This window comes from Spea bombifrons, chromosome 13 (genome assembly GCF_027358695.1).
Source record: "Spea bombifrons isolate aSpeBom1 chromosome 13, aSpeBom1.2.pri, whole genome shotgun sequence".
Lineage (NCBI taxonomy): Eukaryota > Metazoa > Chordata > Amphibia > Anura > Pelobatidae > Spea > Spea bombifrons.
The window spans coordinates 4,263,812-4,283,957 of record NC_071099.1 but is presented as its reverse complement, the minus strand read 5'-3'; the positions used below and the strand labels follow the sequence as shown (position 1 = coordinate 4,283,957).

The following is a 20,146-nucleotide window of genomic DNA, read 5'->3' as shown; positions in this document are numbered from 1 at the left end:
CAACTGGAAAACCAGCCCTGGAATTATTTGGACACCAGCCCCATATATTTTATTGCGTGATCGAGCTCATGTTCCCACACGCCACACCAGGGGTATAACTAGAAACCACAGGGCCCAGGGCACACCAGTTTCACAAGCAACATGCCCCACAGTACAACTTTTGGCCCCAAACAGCTTGTCTGTACCACCTTTGCACACAAACAGCTTGTCTTTGCCATCTGTTCCCCCAAACATGCCTGTGCCACCTCTGCCCCTAAAACAGCCTGCATGTGCCACCTCTACCCCTGAAACAGCTTGCTTGTGCCATCTCTGCCCTTAAACAGTCTTCCAGTAAGCTGTTTCCTGGTAGGCCAGTCCGGCCCTGAACCCCAAACAAATATACTGTCCTCCTTCCACTCCATGCTCACGCAAAACACAATGAGGGGGTCAGTAAAGTAACCTGGTCATATTGATTTATTAGAAATTATTGTGGAAGGGGATCACCCTTCCAGCAAAAGTGGTAAAGGATAACATAGGGAGGGCAATTTACATATGTGCAGACTGGTTCTTATTTGCGGTCAGATTTTATGCTTCTATGACATACAATGAAAGTACTGTAATGATGCATAATATGTGTTTTATTAATTGCAGGTTTTGTTTTTAAAATGCATTCTGATCTAGTCACATTTACCTTTGTTCATCTTTCAGGTGGCAGGTGATTTGGTATCAGAGATTTGTGAGCACTTGGCGGTTTCTGATCCAAAGGAGATGGAAGAATTTGCCATATTTGCTAATAAAAACCAAGGTGCTTATTGAAATGTATCCAAGTAGGTATTTGTGAGGGAAGCTGTAGAGCCCTACAATCTAAAGATCGACTTTCTTCCTTTATAGGCGAGATTATGAGGCCTCTGCGTCCTGGAGAATATATCCATGATTTTCTGCTCCAAGACAATTCCGTGACCCTGGAATTCAGACGTGTAACTTGGAAAGCCAACTTCAGCAAACGCAGTGAACTTTATGTGGAAGTGCATTTTAGCCAAGTATGTAAAAAATGACATTGTTACAATAGTACAGTAAAAATAAGACTATTTAAATATCAGAAACAGACATTACACATAGTGATACAAAAGGAGGGCCCTTTTGCAAGCAGAGGCGTTGCTGGGGGTCGGGGTAAACCCTGAGTCATTTCACACACACGCAGAGGTAAACCTCCATGGGGGCCAGAGCCACATTGGGACAGCTTCAGCATCCGGCTCTCTGTATTCACAGAGTCCTCCACAGAACTGATTCTGTAAGAGTGCTGCAGGGAGACCCCTGCTCTCCAAATCCTCAAGGATGAGGTAACTTCTGTCAGACAAGCTGTTTAGGGCACATGGATGACACAGGCAGGCTGTTTGGAGTTAAAGAATGGCACGGGAAAGCTGTTTGGGGCAAAGATAGCACATGGAGGCTGTTTGGGGGCAAATATGGCAAAAGCAGGCTGTATTTTGTATGAAGAGAAAGTCTCTGCTACAGTTTGTTTTTTTTGTTGGCAGCGGGTGAATTGTTAGTTAGTGCTTAGAGAGCAAAGCTTTTCTTTTCTTCATTTTACATTTTATGTTTTGTTTGTCAGACCTGTTTAATAAAAAGGACTGCAACACTGGAAGCAATACAACTTTGTGTGGTATTTCCATCCCTAAGACTGTGTGGTTATATGATCTCAGCTCACAATATATATTATATTACATTAGTGTTCAGTAATTAGAACCTTTATTTTCCCAGGTGCATCAGGATTATATGCAGGGAAATTTCCTGCTACTTAGTCCTTCAAGTAAACTGGAGATGCAGACAGGGGCCGTGGCAGCAATCCTGCATCGAATAAAAGGTCTAAGCCACCCTCCTAACAAGTACGTTTTTCTCTTTCCGCAATCTGTAATAGATCAGTCTATTAGGGCTTCATATATGCCTTTACAGTAGAAGCAGACAAATGAAAGTGTGATTATTCTATAATAAAATAAGCATTTTATCACAACTGAATCACCATAGCCTATAATTGAATAATAGTTCTATGAGTATTTAAGGTGTAAATTCAGCTAAACCTTCTTTTGTCGTTGATCGTAGGCAGGAGCTTATGATGTACATACCAAGCTCTGTACAGAAACGTCTTAACTTGCAGGCTGTTCAACAGTATCTAATGCAAGAACTTCGCTCAACAGAGAAACTGACTGTCCAGCAGGGCAAGCTTCGCTTTTTAGGTGAGGACAACAAAACAAAAGCTTGATTGCTTCAAATATTGTACAGAGAACAGAGTCTCACAATGCTGTTTTATGAAATCCTATTGTGTCCATACAAGGGGCATTATAAAGATCTAAAAAGATATGGGATTGGAGCCCATGGCATTATTGAACATCATGGTACTGACAATAGCCATATGCACACATGGAGGGAATCATATTCAATAAAACCTTTTATGGTTCTGAAATGAAAAAAAAAACAGTTTAAATTGTCATCAAACTAGAATGGGTGAACCAAACTGTACTTTGGCAGGGGTGGCAATTTGCTGCCCAAAGGCATGTTTCTTTTGGGTGCATGGGCTGATCTGGGGGCCAGATGGGTAATTGCCCCCATCGAGAAAATTCCCCAAATTCAAGGAAAAGGGGATTGAACAGGGTCACAAATACCTCTTGGTAGACTACCAAGAGGTATTTGTAAAGAGCCTCTTTAAAGGGCTTTAAATTGCATTAGAGTCTCAGTGGGTTAAAAGGCATTGCAGTCCCATGATTCAGCACCAAGCAGCATAATGTATTGGCCGGCTCTTGCAGCATGGATGGTGAGATGGTATATGAACAGATTTAATATAACTGTATCTTTCCCCTTTACAGAGACCGTGGCAGCACTCCCTCTCTTTGATTATAATGTCCTCCAAGTGGAAAGAATCAGTGAGCCTTGTGTCACCTCTCCATGTTTTGTGGCTCTCAACCCCCAACATTTACTTGTTTTGGAAAACAACAGTAATGTACGTCTAAAACATTTATAAGGAACAAATATTATGTTTTACATGGAACGTTTGTCTAGTCTAGGTATTCTAATGATATCAGCAGTATAATACAACTCACCATAGGGTAATGTTTCACATAGCATTGTGATTAATTAAATGAGTTTGGAGACCAATAGAGTGAAAGGAATTTACAACACTACTCTAAATTCCCATCTTTGCCTGGCTCCGCTGCCAATCTCTTGACGGCATCTCTAAAATTGGAATTTGATTGTTCCAATACATATAAATAAATATATTTTTTCATTATCCAGCATCCGCATTTAGTGGTCAAACTACAAGACATCAAGAGCATGCGTACCATGCGTTCACTGGACAGCAACACTCATCCTGGGGTGGAGATCCATTATGGTTCTGCTACTGACCCCCACACACTGTGGGTGGAACTCCCAGAGGTAAGTCTATTCTGAATGGTCATTTTATATGCTACCAAAGATTTAAACGGCAAATGAATTTACTCAATGAACTTAAAAAATAAATTATATATATGCCTGTGTGCAGTTATCTCAGTTAGGAGTCTCTCATTTAAGGAGTTTTAAACATTGAGTACAATGGAATAAACCCCCTTAATTTGTGTTCATCAATTTAGAGTTTCATATGTCTAAAACATTACCCTGAGCTTCTGTAGCAACATAAATGTAAACAGTCATGTCTACCTGTCTTGCCATGAACTGAAGAATGTGAAATACTCTGCAGAGCTGTTTGGCCCAACTCAGAAGGATACAGGCGGCTCGTGACTGAGTCGAGTCCTGAACCCAGAACAACTTGGTAGAAGATGTATTGCATGTGGGAAAGCTTGTTTTAACCCTGAATAATGGGCATGGCTTACATGAACAACAATATCTCCACATAGTTTGGGTAAAAAATATAACCTAGGTATACACAGGTGCCATAGTTAGCTAGAGCTGATTGTATTCGTAACATTTTTAACAAGATTTGGTGATATGATATAGTAATAGATCAGAAATATTTTTTAGCTTAAAGGTCAACTAACAGATCTAATTGTTGTCTCTCTTTTGCAGGCAAAGTTGCTGTACCACACTATAGCTTTAATGATAGAACATTTGGACACCACACCTCAATAGACCTGACGGAAGACATTTGTGATCATGTGTAGACAAAAGTGACTGACATGCTATTTGATAAGTTATATGATTGTACCCCATCTGTCTGTAAACAACCATATTTAAAATAAGAATGCATCTGTGTGATTGTCTAGATTATTCCTGATTTTCTGAATGAGACCACTAGATTTAGGATCACTTGTGCTAATTTCTAAGACGCCCTCTGCTTCCTTCTTCCTTTACCAGCTCAAATGTACCAGACTGTAAAATAATTTGTCCACTCAAGGTGTCATAATTAAATAGCAGACTCTTTTTATGTTGCATACAATGTTATGAAAGATGGCAAATGTGTATGTTGTATTGTATAATATAATAATGATGACAGATTAAAATGTATTATACTGCAGGGTGATAACGTAAGAGAAGTTAGACCAATCTACCAATCACTTGGCAAGCATGCAATTTTTTTTGTGTGTAGGTGATATTTCCTCTAATATAAAAAAAAAAACTGACCTTTTTCCCAAATGTGATCCTTTGGTCATAATATACAATATTTCTGTATCTGTATCAACAAGATTTTGATTTGTGGTAATAAATATCTGAAATAAAGAAAAAAAATGTGAGAAATGAAAACTTATCCTGTATATATATCTGTCCTATGCATTGCTGAGGATGGAGGGAGGGAGTGTTCGGGACGTGAAGAGTCCGTGGATGGCAAGTACAGCATGTTAAACCACTGCAGTGATGAAATCAGTGCAGATGATCTTTAGAATATTTTCTATTTAAGTGATACAGTGGGAACTTGCGCTATAAAGCGGTCATCGTGGAGTAGATGGGGTGTCCTTCACAGCAAGAATTATTCTCACCAGCATACATACCTTTCAGTCACTGGAGAGGAATAGCAGGGCAAGGGGCAGCTGTAGATGGGCCCTGTGTAGCTGTCTCTCGAATAAACACATTTCTCCTACTTCTTAAAATAATTTTTGATATTATCTTTGTGTAACATTCTTCTAACCAGTCCATTCTATAAAATTGCCTTGAAAATAAACATAAATTGGAACTGGAACTTTTGATAACTTGTCCTTGCATTGTGTATTTGTTAGAAGAGACATTGTGCTTTTATCCAAAAAGTATGTAATCCTGTAAGCCCCACTTGATTCATCGGGTAAATGGAAGTTGTGCAAGGTTGGTGTGCAGGGCCGGTACAAGGCATAATGCCGCCTGGGGCGAAGTTTAAAATGCCGCCCCCCCATTATCTACCTTTCCTCTGCCGCCCCCCCCCCATTATCTACCCTTACTCTCCCTCCCTATTATCTACCCCCCCCCACACCTTTGTACTTACCTTTCAGCAGTCCTGCGGCGAGTCTCCCTGCTCAGTCTCGGTGCCGGCTTGTAATGCTGAGCGCCGGAAATGACCATCAGATAAAAATGGTTGGTTTAGAATTTTAGTATTCATGTTATTGTAGTAATTATAAGTAATTTTTAATAATTAAAAAGAAAATGAGAAACAAAAAGAACCTTTTATTTTTTAAATATTTATATTTTAACTCTATATGTTATCCCTTAGCATAAACTCTATGTTTCCAAACAAAATACAGTCATGTAGTAATTAAAAATAATACCTGAAAGTCACATAATCACTAACCCTTCCACGTCACAGAAGACGATGAAGGTTGATAGTGGAATTAAGGGCTTCAATGAGAATGAAACGGCTAAGAAAAAATACCAAGGGAAAATACCAATAGCAGCATATACTGAACATCTTTTCAGGGCCCAAGAAGCAGAAATAAGGCAACATAGCCATAGCCATCACATGGTGAAGCACTATTGTAGCAGCAAGGAGAACAATACTCAGAACTCAGGTAAATCTATATGCAATTTAAGAGCCAGACTAAAATGTATTTGAGTTAGGACGGTATGCATACATAGAGACCTAGAAGAACACGAGTTAGGACAGTTGGAGCAAAGTTTAGGAGCCATGGTTATTCGGAGCCCGGGATTTGTTCAGAACCTGGTTATGCTACGTTATGGTCGTCTGCAGAACCAGGATAGTAAACTCTAGTCGTTCAAAGTCTTTATCCTACCAAACTTCACAGACTTCAACTTCTAGAACAGAACTAGAAATTGAATACATGGGAGCAAACCTGTGTTACCGTGTGTGGTAATATCACCGCAGCATGTTGGTGCGCATTGTGCTACAAATCTGTTGAATTGGGAAACTGTAGCATAGAGAGATTCCCTGAATAAAATAAGCTTCTTGTCTTCCTCAGGGGAGCGAATCCTGCCCGCACAGATTGTATAATGGGCTGAGGTAGCGACGTGCTTATAAGTACAGTATTTAGTGCATAGATAGCATATCCATTGTATCCAGCAGCTTCACCCAGCTTCCATCATCCACACACTGGGTATCCCCAAAGACATCAAGTGGAAGCACTCAGCAACAGTTCTTCCCACTCCTTCTCACTCTCACAACGTGTCCGGTTCTTAAAAAATGCCTTGATCAGTCTCTGGGCTTCTTCTTTTACTGGGTGGCAGGAGAAGACATCACAGCGTTAAGCAGCGACTTACACTACACCGAGTTACCAATCCTCCGTAACTAATAGTTACCTGCCGGTCTTACCAAGTGACTTACCATTCTTTCTCAGTGGTGTCTTGTTCTCCCCTGCTAGGTAATGAGACAACTGCCGAGCAAATGCTTTAAATAAATCCTATGAAAGAGACAATAGGCATTTGACATGTAGTCCAACTCATGGCATAAATGCAACCCAGTTCATGTTTTGCAACATTCCCACGTGCAAGGTTTAATGTTTATGAGGGTTCAAAACTGCATTCACATTGCAGTATTTTTATACATTTTAATACAAAATATGTTCTGTTTTCCTTACAAATCACACATTTATTGTTGGGAACAAAACAACTGCAGTGCACGGCTAGGTTACTGGGAATCTTGACTCACCTTTGATGCAAATTTCCCATCACGGAAGAAAGGTGTTAAGTACTTCACCACGATGTCAGCTGTCTCCTTCAGGGTAACTACTTTATTCCCAGATGGTGGCTGGAGGATTTTAGCTGTTCCTTCTTTGTCTTCCCTGCTCAGGTTAGGGTCGAAGGTAACTTTTTTCTTTCCTTGACCACTAGGTACTTTGTCAGGGTGGAACAAAATGGAGGAAGATTTATCTTCTATTCTTGGCTTCTTGTTGGCAGGAAGTCCAGAATCCTGCAGAAGTAATGGACAGGATGTAGATATAGTATTAACAATAACAGGGAGAAGTCAAGTAGAACGTCATATAAAAAAAAAAAGTAAAGTCTAAGAGAAGATACTGTACCACCTTAGTTGGTGCAACTCACCTTCTCGCCTACCTCCTCCTCCGGGGTCCTGGACCTGCTCCAGGAATTCTCCCTGTGAGACACGTAAACTATTATTGCCAGAACGGCAAAGATTATTGAACACACTAACCCCAAGCATCAGTCAACAAATGTCTCACTTAAAGGTGAAAAAAAAAAAAAAACATGCCCAATAAAGTTAAAATAATGAAAACTAATTCAGAATTTAAAAGAATTTTAGTTGAAGTTGGCCTTGATACATGTAGGCATGGGTGGATCCAGGGGGGACAACGAGAAGTCCCAGGTCAAGGAGGAGGTGGGGTTGAGCGGGAGTAGCATGAAAGGCGTGTGTCTGTATGGGTATGTGCCTGCCTGGATGTGTGTGTGTGGGTATGCTAGCAGGTATGTCTGGGTATGTTGGTGTTTGTGTGCGAGTCTGGGGATGTTAGACTTTCTATGTCTTGTTATGTTAGTGTGTGTCTGGGTATGTGTGTGTGTGTTAATCTGAGTGGTTGTGTTAGTTTGAGTAACCAGTTATGTTAATGTGAGTGTCTTTGTGTTTGTGTGTCTAGTTGTGTAAGTGTGAGTGCCTGGATGTGTGCAATCGTAAGTATCTTGTGTTAGATGTGCTAGTGTGGGTGCTTTAGTGTGTGTACATGTGTGTTGATTGTGGTAGTGTGAATATCTGATTGTGTATTTGAGTTAGTGTGTCTAGTTATGTTAGTCTTTCGATGTGTCGGTACTTGTGTGTCTGGGGGTGTGTGTCCGTGTAAGTGCCCCTTCCAGGCTCTGGATCTGCCCATGCATGTAGGCTATATGTGGTCTGGCTTTTTTTTACCCTTAATATGCATGAAATCCACAGTTTATTTTACAAATAAATACCTAAATACAAGGGTAGTGTCATACAACAACAATAATAGTGGCACAGACACATGGATGAAATAGTGACTTTTTATCATAACATCTTAATAACAAAATACATAATAAACCATACATCTTAATAAAGTAATGAGAAACCAGCCATGCAGTGCCCTAAATAGGGACCATTCTATAGCCTTTTGTGTTGAAATACCATAGACGTCCATATGAACATTAGGTATTTAATAGTTGTTTGCAGTATTTTTTAGGTGTTTTGTACTTCTTTTAAATCAAGGTTAGCTCTTTTAAGCGTTTCAGATTATTACTCTAATGTAACTGCATATGCTGAGTGTTTTACAAGAAGAACAAGCAAAGGACTACATGATCTTCGCACAAATTGAATGACTTTTAACTGTGTTTTTCTTGATAATGATTGCTAGATATAAATGATCCGCAGTCACTGTTGTAATGGTTTTAGATTTAGTGTCACTCACCTATTATCTATCGAGTCAGTGTTCAAGCTGACATTTTGGAGTTCCTGTAGATCCGGAGTTGGCTTTGGTAGGTCTTGCAAAGACTGCGTTCTGTGTTTGTCCTTAGAGAGGACCTTTGTGTCTGACGGCTGTGGATCCTTCAAGAGCTCATTTGTTTCTAATTGCTTTGGACATCCTGTGTTTTCCCTTATATCTGATGTTGGTAGAGCTAAACTATCCAAACGCTGTAGATCTGGGGCGCTCCCAGAATGTTCTTTGCTACGCACTTGGTGTCCATTCAGCAAGCTCTCAGCCTTTTGTTCTTGGCTCACCTCTGATTCACTGATGCAGGGGCTCTCAAAACGTTTTTTGCCATCACTCTCTGCAGTTTTTCTCTTCTTTTGCGATGTGAAAAACTTTGAAATTTCCTGCGAGTCCTTCGAGGCTGCCGTTGCAAGGTCTTTCTTTTTCTTGCCGGGTTTCATCTTTTTGCTGGGACTTTCAACTTTTTTGCTTGGACTATCCAAGTTTTTACTACCTGTATGGTTTGAGGCGTCATCAACACTATTCGATGGTGGATTGTGGCTGCTCCCAAGACTAGACAGTGAAAATCCAGCGTCGTCTGCTTTGGTGGATTCTAAGAAACTTGATGCGGTCTGAAACAGCGCAGACCCCGCTCCCATTCGCTTCCTCTTAATCTGGATGAGAGACAAAAACGTCAGCACTTTACAGTAAGAAATGCTCTCTATATTAAAGCTCTTGTCATTAAGACAACGCTGTCTAAGAAACCATAACCTGCTATGATTTCTACAACAAATTACCTGCATTTGCGATGCAGTCACAAATTCACATTCTGGAAAATTCGACTTCACCTCTGGCTTCTCCGTACAATCAGTGGATCCGAACACAGCGTGCAGCTCCCCGTCTTTTGATGCCTTGTTAATATCAGTTACCTGTGGGGGAAATTGAACCATTGCCACCTCTCTTAAAGTAAGGCTTTGTTGTTCAGCACAAAAACAATAAATTAAAAAATGATGTCAATGAAGTTCATCAGATTTAGCCGCTATGGCATCCTGTGCCATTCCCAACAGCTACATAATAAATCTATTCTTCATCTTACTCCACAAAACACTGCAAGACAACAGGCTCACCTTTTTCAGTATTCCTGCCTTGTAGACATTGGACACTTTGCTGCTTCTGAAAATCTCAAACTCTAAATTTATAGCCAACGAACCCACGTCAGAACTGCCAAAAATCAAAGGAAACAGTCAGCCAAGAGAACGTCTAGCACACATACTATAGACATTATTTCAAGTATAGGTCACTCTAATCAGGGAACACATGTAGGGCAAATGTTAGAAAGAGGTTGATTCTACTTTTCATTCCAAAAAACGTACTAACTATGGGGGGGGCACAAAACGCTAGTGACTAAAAATATAACTTCAGGGGCTTTGGCTACATAACCCCTGGTGTTTTAGAAGTCTTAACAGTAAACATATTTAATGTGCGTGAACTTACATTTATATGCATAAATACTACACAGTGATAGATGTGATTAGGTATTTGGAACTTCCTACCAGCTTTCAGATTTTGTCATTTCCAGATTTTTGCTGAGAGCTTCTTCCAACATCTTCAGACAATGCTCCCTGGCCTATAAACATAACCCATACATTTAATATTTCTGCATATAAACTGTGGCACAAACTCAAGCACTAATAGTGTCCCTAGAACACAAATAAAAAGGGGTCTTCTGTTACTTCTGTAACCATCATCATACACAACAGTGTTTTAACAGAATGTACATCCTGTACCTTAAAGATATGGGACTCTAATTGTAGCAAGACAAAGTAGTTAAAGGGACACGCCAGCCATCATAATGGACTTTAATGCATAGGATAGCTGCCCTTTACATTTTCATGTCCATTTCACAAATGCTTGCAGGGATTCTCCAGGATCCCAATGTGTATTTGGCCTTTTTCACAACCCAGCTAAATGTCATGTAGATGTGTTTAGTCAATCCCATCTCCATGCAAGTGATATACTCATCTACAGTCAGCTCCAATGCTGGCTTGGCAAATGCTGTGGGGGCATTTGGACCCCGTATGCATGTATGGAAAGTGCTGCCATTATTTTCAATGGCAGCAATTTTCTGTCACCGACTACCTGCCTCAAGTAAGCAATCAGTGGCAAGATCATGGAGGGGTGTCCAGTTAAGGACAGGTTAAGTGCTTTAATATGTTTTCATCAGGGCCTTAAATCTTACCATGTTTTTGGAAGTGTTATATGGTTTAATTTGATAACACCTTGCGCAATCAGCATTTATTATCTTGTATTATTAAACCTGACTTAGAACCTTAAGTGTTTTGAAATACATTTACATTTAGAGTTATTATTGTATTCCTAGTACTGAAGCACATTGCTTATATTTTGTGCACTTTAATTTTAGATTGTCATTAGAAAGGAACAGAACTAGATATAATAATATCACTGAGTCTGATGGAGCTGTGCCCCACTTACCTTCACGGTCAATTTTGGGATCTTGTCATTGGCAGCATCTTTAAGAAGGCAGTCATCATCTGTGGAGGTAAAAATATTATTCTGTGAATTATAGGACATGTGGAAACATATCCAGTCTGCCAGCATGTATAAAAGTTTACTAAAACCATTATTAATAATTTTACAGGTACAATTTCAAAAATATGTCCCACTAGAGAGGGCAAAAAATAATAAAAAGAGAAAAGGAAATAGTACCTACTGATCACAAAAGTTATCAGTTGGCATTACTACAACAAACACATTAGACATTCATGAATAATGTAATAAAAATGTCAATGTTCTAATGCTTTTCTAGCTAACCAGGTAAAGTGACACGTATGTAAGGGCACCCACACGTGTGTCCCTCTGATTAAGCCAGTAGAGGAGCCAACTTCACCAAGCTGGACGTCCTTGCAGTTGTTGTCTTTCTGGTAATGTTTGTGTATTTTTAGCCGCTCCTAAAGAGTCAGACCACGTGTGCTCATCCATCTCTACGCTCAGTGATTGCCCCACACAGAAAAGTTCCTACAGACAACCATTCGTGAATGCTTAGGAAACAGAGGCACAGTTGTCGAGCGCCTAAAGTATTCTCCTTGTGGCTCCTAATGATTTTCATCAAAAGGGCAGTTTTCAGGGCCTTTTAAATTCCTAGCAAATGGATAAGTGAGAAAGTTGGTCGAAGGTTATCTAGAGGTCTTTGGCACAGGTGAAAAATTACATGACTGCAACCTAAGATGCTCTCTTCAACTGAAAGCAATAGCCCAGCACGAAAATGTGGCTAGCAAAAATACTTCTGTATTGAAATGTCTTTATTTATAGATGGCAGGACAACTTCAGTAATTAACTCTATTGTACCGGGAAGAGATGTAGGTATAGCAAGTTTCAGAAATTCTATTTGTTTTGTTATCCATTGTGGCTGTTTAGGGAAAACCCCTTTTAGTCCAACCATACCTTGTACACCCCCCATATGCAAGAGTCCATTCCTTACATTGTAACTATGTCGAAATTAGGCAAAAGCACCAGTTACTGGTTACCTAATGTTATTAGGGGGCCAGATTGCCATGGCGACAACAAATCGCTTCCTGGCACCTACGGTTTGGCAGGGGAACCCTCAATTCCAAAATCGCTGTCCCCAACCTCCCCATGGCCAGACATAATACGCTCCCTCAGTACCAGCATGCACAATCTCAGAAAGGGTATATGACATCTGTTCCCGGGTGCTCAGAGCATGGAGGAATAGAGCTGTCCTAAGCCAACAAAGGTAAATGTAAAAAAAAATGTGTGTAAGTATGTATGTGTAAGTTTTAATGTATGTGTGTGTGTATGAAAGTATTTTACACTGTGTATTTGAATGTGTGTGTGAATGTTAAATGGCCTCTAAATCCCAAACAAATTTGTCGACCCCTGCCTTAAAACAGTGTCTCAAATGACTTAGGACGTAATAGTACATCTTAAGTGGTTTGCACTGACAGGAAGATTTTTTAAGTACAATCTAAAGTCACCCCTGTCATTTAGAATTGATGACTCTGAGCTGATTAAATGTAACTGGGCTCAATGAACTTACTGCTTGCCTGAAGTCATGTTCAGGAATTCTTTCCTGGTTGTTTAAAGCTGACACAAAATAATGAAAACACTGCACTGACCCAATATAAAATAATAAAAACTAGTATAGTATGCAAGGGTTCCTCAAACCATCCAAAACATGAGAACCTGTGGGTTATTACAGTACAGGGAATTTTACTGAATACAAAATACAAAAGTATAAGATATAGTTAATATATTCTTATAGGATCTAAAAAATATTGTGCGTACCAAATAGACTTTACATTGCACGTATTTATATTGTTTTTGCAGATTCTGTAGAACTGTTACAATTTGGGACAGTAAAATATTTAACATACAATATAAAATGGACAATAACTTTAACACAGGTTAAGACATCCTGGTATAGAAGGAGAAGAGGATCCTGCTCTTACAATCTTTTGGGGTGCACTCACTTTGTTGCCAAGGTTTAGACATTAATGGCTGTGTGTTGAATTATACAGGCTGTACACTCACTACTTTACATTTCTTCAGTGTTGCCACAGAAAAGGTATAATAAAATATTTACAAAAATGTGAGGAGTGTACTCCCTTTTGTGAGATACCGTAGATGTGATTTTCTCCACAGATGCCTTGTAGTGCAGGAGTACCTTTCGAGGTGGGGGTCAGAGTGGTATGGAAGACCTAGGGCTGGTGAACAACTTCAGGACCAACCTCATCTAGGACTAGCATGTGGTTATACAGCGCTCAGACAACATCAGGGGAAGGAGATGTTGGAAAGGAGACACACTGTTTTCTACTTGTAAACTATGAAGGTCACAGAGGTTTCTGTAGGTCTGTGGTGGATTTTTATGTATTAATATACAGATAATGTCCATGCAAGTTGATAATACATTTAAGTGGACCAACATATTCATGGAGGATGATGAATTTTCATACGGAACCCATTCACCTTAATACTACAAAGACGCAACTTAACCACGCTTACCTGGCGGTATGAATTCTTCCAGCTGCTTACTCTGCAATAAAAAAAAACACTTTAGTAAGATTGACTTAGACACCAAGTAGCAGGTGTAACAAAGCCACGGATACCAAGCTAACCTTACGCAGATTCATCTGTTTCTGGTAGAAGCTGTTCCACTCTCGTTTGTGATCGTCTTTGTTGTCCGCCTGGCCGCCTTCATAACTGTCATCACAACTACAGAGATGGCGAATCAGCAGGAATACCCAGAGGACGATAATAATGACAAATACTTGTTTCCATGCAATTCATGAAAACATAGAAAACTTTGTTACGGAATATTGTGTATGTCCTCTTTACTCACCTGGCAAACCCGTAGCCCTTCTTCCCTCCCTCATAAAGCTCTCTGTCGTATCCAAACGGTCCAGTTGGTTTGTCAGGCTGCTGGATGCAAGTCCGGCTTTTGCCACTCAGGAGCAGACCCTGCAAATGCTCTAGCTGGCGCTTCACTGCCAGAGGGTTCTTACAGCAGTCACAGGCCTTATTACACAGCGGCCGCTCGTCCCCAAAATAAGATGCAATAATAGCGTGACGACACCTAAATACAAAGGAATAGATCACAGGTTGGATCAGTTCAACAGTCAATAGCTTCAATATTGAGAACAAATGTTTGTTTTAATGATTTTATTCTGTCTACATGCATGAATAACAGCTTTATTACAGCAATGACGCAGCCCTAAAGGGTCACACTGACATCCTCAGTGGCCTTGGCTACAGATATTCTATTGGAGGCTTCCACACACACTGTTTTCTTGTTATCTCCAAAGCAGGGAATGAGAAAAAAAAAGCAAATGAGAACAAAATCCTAAGCAACTCATTCCTAAATGATACTAAGACATGGTACGTAATGAATAGGCTTATTTCTTGATTGACGGCATGTGTCATCACCGGCAAACTAGACGTTAGATATGGGGGAAGGAAACACGCAGCAAGTGACAAATAGAAAGCACTGAGGTTTTGTGCCGTAATATGAATAAAATAGATCACTACACAATAACAGGCATTGTCACTGGATTCACTTCTCTCCTAAGTGTAACAATTCTAGTGATATCCACAAAACACTCTGCACTGATACAATTGCTAAGTACGTTTTATTTGAGCCAAACAGTTTTTTAAGTGTCAAATATAAATTAAAAGGGGAATTTTCTTTTTTTTTCGTAAAAAAAGAAGTCCTAGTTTTTGCATATGTTTACAGAGGTTGGGCAGCCCGGATGGGCCGTTGCATTCTATGTTTTCCTGCAGCTGTATACTTGCCATGTGTTCTAAGCTCTGTTATCTTAGCTCAATATACTATGCAAACTCTCTGACTCCTTATGGTACTGGTCATGGTAAACAATACAATGCCTCGATCATAATCACCCAGCCATAAACTCTGGCTAATGTAAGTCTATGGAGGAACAGACTTCATTAGCAATCGCCATAAACATGCCTAGAAGACTCTGGGAGAAGGGCCGCTTATCTGGTTCTCCAGGTTGACACCCGAATCCTCTGGGTCGCAGGGGCCTGACACGTCCCACTCCTCTTCCATTTCCCCCAGAAATGGGGGGTGTCCAACATCATGCCCGCTGTCATCAGCAGGAAGGCCCACCAACCTCAGCAGGAACGCCCCCATCCTACAAGGGGGGGCTCCGGGGAACCAGAGCCTAAAAGATCCCAGGTATGGCCATAAAGAATCTGCTGAGTGTGTAGTTGGAGGAGGGAAAGAGAACAATGGTGTCTGTAAGGTCTACATTATTGTATACACGACTTGACTTTACGCTCATGGGACTTATTCTTTATTCTTATTTAATATTGATTGTCATTGCGCATATTTTTCACAACAATGCAATGGTTCTGAATGGCTTGACTGGGTGTCTGACATTGCCTCGGCCATGGGTTTTCCTATCTATAAAGCACTCCACGCCAGAACTTAATGAAGAAGAAAATTGACTCGTATCCTGGGTGCAGGAAGTTAAGATGGTGGTCCGCAGGGCACAGACAAAGTGGGTCTCTAATACAAATTTAGTGCTTGGATAATGAACTATACTGCACTATGAAATATAAACAGGTCTCTGCTTTTAAGCAAAGGAGAGAATAACTATATTTATAAAGCCAACCGTATGCATGAAATCCTAAAATCCGTACTGCTGGTCAGGAAGCCTTGAATTAGTTAAACCTGGGCTGTAATCTTCAGTCACACTCATTCATCATAGTTCTAAAATCTAAACGTGTGTTTTTTACTAGTATATAATTACTTGAATGCAGATTGATTTATTGGTACTGGTGCAAAATAAAAAAAACAAAAAAAAAACAGTGGTAAGGCAGGGTAAACTAGCAAAATCCTGCCGTGTTGTGGAAAACTGGAGTTCAGATTCTGGCTTAATAAAGAATATAAAGCAACATTTAAAACAACCTCATCATGACCCTGCATATGAGAAGGTTATTTATGCTAAAGAGTACACCTGCGATTTGTATAGATACTTGTTGAAATATAAAAGTTTCAAGGAAAGAATGTAGAAAAGCATATTGTTTTATATAGCTTGTACATATATTGCCATGCCGGGGTAAAGGGACTGATGGGACCTAAACTGATAATCATAATCCCTTTTAAAAAACAACATTTAATGGACCAGTATACAAATCGTAATGACGCAGAACTTCCAGAGTGAGTGGCTGCCATCCATGAACAGCATCCACAATGGTGCCTTTCACTACGAATCCTCGCAGGAGACGAGCTTTGAGTCTCAGTTTTCAAACCAAAGAAAAGCTCCTTTCAGAGGCAGCGTGGCATTACCCAGACAAGAAACGTCTATGTGCAAGAAGCAGCCTTGGCAAAGCCACACCATTAAAGTGCTCACGAGTCTGAATGCCCATATTTGTTCACTCTTGAGGGTAGGCAATGACTACCCAGCTGAAGCTTTCTATAGACATAGGCTGGATCATTTCATTGTAAGCAATATACGAGAGTGTAGCATGACCATAGAGAGGACTCTCCAGTAATCAAAGAAGATAGAATGTCCAGGGTGAAATTAGGAATCTCATCACAACTCTCAAGAGCACAGAGCCAGTGGTTCTCTTCTATTTCCCCTCTCGTTCCTCCACACCCCGGTTACTTCCCACCCCTTTGAGGAGAGCCTGTAATATAAAACCTCCCATCTCCAGGACAACCAAAGGAGCTGGGAGAACGTTTAGGGCAGCTGTCAGAGGAGCACACCAGTCAACTGAGGGCTGCATGGGGTGAAAGAAAAGCCGGGAGACATAACAGTTACAGAGGAGCACAACAAACTGCAGCAAAGGGTAAGACCTGGCGTGTGCTCCTAACATGCTTTATAACCATTATTGTTATTAGTACGCTGTTATTAAATAACATTCCTTCGTACACACATCCGGGACAGAGAGTCAAATAAACTATTAGTTAATAATAATCTGGTTCATTAACAACAGATCAGCTGCCTGCACAATAAATGTAGCGTTGTTGTAGATGTTGTGGCTCAGAGTATTTCATTTTTAAAATGCTATACATATTATTTGGTGTATCAGACGGCACGCATCCTTACAAACAGAGACATGGTTCTTAAAAAAAGGGGAACCGATTTAGGCTTGGGCTGCCAGAATGACCATTTAAGTTTGGACTTCTACAGTAAGAACACAGACATAATAATATTATAAACAGAGATATGAGTAGAGCACGGTACGTTTGTGCTGAAGGCGTCCGCTCAGCAGCTGCACAGTACGGTTATGCAGGATTTCATTAAACAAGAGACAGGTGCAAGTAGACAAAGTGCAATAATTCACTATCGCTCATTGCTAAAACACAAATGTTTTGTTACTTACTGCAGACTTCTGAAAACCATTGTCTATTTCAGCTCATGCTATGTGTGTGCAATGTATCCTTGATAAACCTGAATGCTACCATTCAACAATCACTACCGTAAATGAAAAATACAGAAGATCTGCATGAAAGCTATTGTGTATTAGTACAACACAGGGTGGCAACAATTAACAATTATTCCCTGCCCTACCTTGAGGCACTGAGGCATTTAAACCATAACATTGCTTCATCGAGAGGGAGTGAAGGAGAAAAAGTAGATTCCAGAGAAGAACAAAATATCAACAAGCACAAATAGGCTAAAGGGTGTTTGGAGAGGGGGGAAAAAAATCAGTGTCCCAGCCAACTTTCCGCTTAATAGCTGCAATACTGGCAGTGACTGGCGGTGGAAGGATTACTGTATAGGGAAAAAAAGACTGGGTTGCAATGAAAGACAAGAGACTGGCAGAGATGTGGTTAATGAGGCAGAAGAATAATAGGATGGGGGCTGGATTTGGGGAATGGAGAATTGGTAAGTGGAGTACTATACTATAAGATGTAGAAGGCACTTCTTGTAGTAAGGCTGATGTTCTCAGTGGATTTAAAAAGCAAATCTGAGTGGCTGCAGCCATCAAAATGTTGAAACGCAAGAGACTACAGCATAAACAAAGTGCGCCCAACAATGAAATGCTGTGTACAAATAGAAAACATGTTATTATATGACATAACATTGTTTATAGGTCTGGCCAGATCCTCCCAGTGAGGCAAGAATGTGCGCAAACATTAAAACAGACTTTGTGAAAAAAACTACAAAAAAAAGTCGTACATGAAAAAATATCAATAAATTGTTCTAGCCAGGCAACTGGCAAATATCTGTCTGATGATATTCCATTAAAACTATTTGTTTCCATCTACATTTACAACATTAACAATGTCTACACTGTATTTCAGATTCATTTAATGTTATTTACAAAAATGGCTTTTCTTCCAAAAACAAGGACATTTCTATGTAAACCCAAACCTTTGAACACTGGCATATATGATCAGTTCAATTGGGTTTTGTGAATAAGCATTGCTTTCAGAGCTGTGAACTTGTCTCGTATCTTTACAGTTGGCTCACATCAGATTTATAGTTCTAAAGGCGTATACATCTTTTCAAAGGTTACTTCCTTAATCCACTAAATTCAGTATCTTAAAACCTACAACTAATACAGGAAAACACACACCTACTACTTGGTGTTATGTTCTATATGTCGTAGTAACGTGTGCTGTTTGACGTAAGAATGTTCTTTTCTTCCATCAGTGTGTTGAATAGAACTGAATAAAAAAGGTTATAGAAAGACAATAGAGTTTATTCACTAAAATGAGAGTTGGCAAGACAGTTTGATTCAGAGTTCTTTCAAATTGTGAATGTATTACGCATAGCAAATTTCACTGCAAGAATGGCTGAATAGGTCATACATAATGAATATTTCAATCAGAGACATGGTACGTTTCATTCAGGGCCATGCAAACTATTCTTGAAGCAGAAGCTCCCTGCGGTTGGCCCTTCATTATGTATAGTGCAGTCAGAGAGGTAAAACTGCAACTCCCCTGCCAGCTCCCCTCTTTATTGAATAATCCCCAATGCACTGCTGGTCCCTCTCGTGATGAGGCTCCATTTTTGCAGCTGTCACTACGCTAACTTTGGCCTGAACTGTCGTATTGTCTCCATACAGCTGGTCCTTTTCTGGATTTGACCATGTCTTCACAAACCCTGCAGGGGGAAATCCAGCACATGGGGGAAAGGCTTTTATGGAAGCTAAAGCAGATGCCACAGGCAGATACAGTGGAAATCATATCATTTGTTATCATCCTAATATTCATTGGTGAGTATCAAGCGAAGGTGCGGTATAAAAGGATCATTCCCATGTATTTCACATCACTAAACGCATGGCAGGTACAATCCTCTATCCACTCTTCACACCCTGAGCAAAGATTGCATTTATACCTCTTGTCACATATTCTCTTTTTGTCAGCCTCTCTCTGTTATTGACCAAGGTCTTTTTTTTATCAATGCACCAGAAAGATGATTGAAAAAAATCAATAGTTCATGACAGCTTTCAGTGGGCCACCATAATGATTCTTCATCACTCCAAACTTTTTCAAGGCTCCATTCTATTCATGAACTCTATTCAGTTGTACGGAATTGTATCCAAGATAAATCACACATAACCAATAACGCCAGTGAAAGCAAATTCCATTTGTAAAAATATATAATTCCAGTTAGATAGCCCTACTGTAAACATACAGCATTTAATCACAATTTAAACAAACGTAATGCTTGGGATTTGCAGACTGTACAAACTTGTTCACCATTTAGATTCTTGTGACCTTTGGTTGTCACAAAACCTTTCCACAGAATCACACTCAGGGAAATCTTATATTACTTAGAGGCAGCAATACTCAGATTTTGTCTTTAGGTTTCAGTGGACCAAACTCCTACAAAAAGCTGGAAGAGTGAAGGGTCTCCACAAACCAAGTCACAATG

The 20,146-nt window shown here is 40.0% G+C and overlaps 2 protein-coding genes across 2 annotated transcripts in view; one reads left to right on the top strand and one right to left on the bottom strand.

The window, feature by feature from the left end:
* The window catches only part of MYO15B (myosin XVB), a 29,725-nt gene extending 25,015 nt beyond the window's left edge, over window positions 1–4,710 (top strand). Inside the window, exons 37-43 of the mRNA XM_053453782.1 lie at window positions 661–784; window positions 871–1,019; window positions 1,741–1,865; window positions 2,080–2,213; window positions 2,841–2,974; window positions 3,268–3,408; window positions 4,036–4,710. Of these exons, the coding sequence (XP_053309757.1) occupies window positions 661–784; window positions 871–1,019; window positions 1,741–1,865; window positions 2,080–2,213; window positions 2,841–2,974; window positions 3,268–3,408; window positions 4,036–4,098 (870 nt within the window). The 3' untranslated portion in view covers window positions 4,099–4,710. The remainder of the gene's footprint in view (window positions 1–660; window positions 785–870; window positions 1,020–1,740; window positions 1,866–2,079; window positions 2,214–2,840; window positions 2,975–3,267; window positions 3,409–4,035) is intronic.
* Window positions 4,711–6,303: 1,593 nt separating this feature from the next.
* RECQL5 (RecQ like helicase 5) overlaps window positions 6,304–20,146 on the bottom strand; it is a 32,170-nt gene continuing 18,327 nt past the window's right edge. Inside the window, exons 9-20 of the mRNA XM_053453113.1 lie at window positions 14,134–14,367; window positions 13,910–14,006; window positions 13,797–13,827; window positions 11,250–11,308; window positions 10,310–10,383; window positions 9,884–9,977; window positions 9,554–9,685; window positions 8,754–9,430; window positions 7,426–7,477; window positions 7,034–7,294; window positions 6,710–6,785; window positions 6,304–6,601 (exon numbers count right to left, since the gene is read on the bottom strand). Coding sequence (XP_053309088.1) covers window positions 6,498–6,601; window positions 6,710–6,785; window positions 7,034–7,294; window positions 7,426–7,477; window positions 8,754–9,430; window positions 9,554–9,685; window positions 9,884–9,977; window positions 10,310–10,383; window positions 11,250–11,308; window positions 13,797–13,827; window positions 13,910–14,006; window positions 14,134–14,367 — 1,891 coding nt within the window. The 3' untranslated portion in view covers window positions 6,304–6,497. The remainder of the gene's footprint in view (window positions 6,602–6,709; window positions 6,786–7,033; window positions 7,295–7,425; window positions 7,478–8,753; window positions 9,431–9,553; window positions 9,686–9,883; window positions 9,978–10,309; window positions 10,384–11,249; window positions 11,309–13,796; window positions 13,828–13,909; window positions 14,007–14,133; window positions 14,368–20,146) is intronic.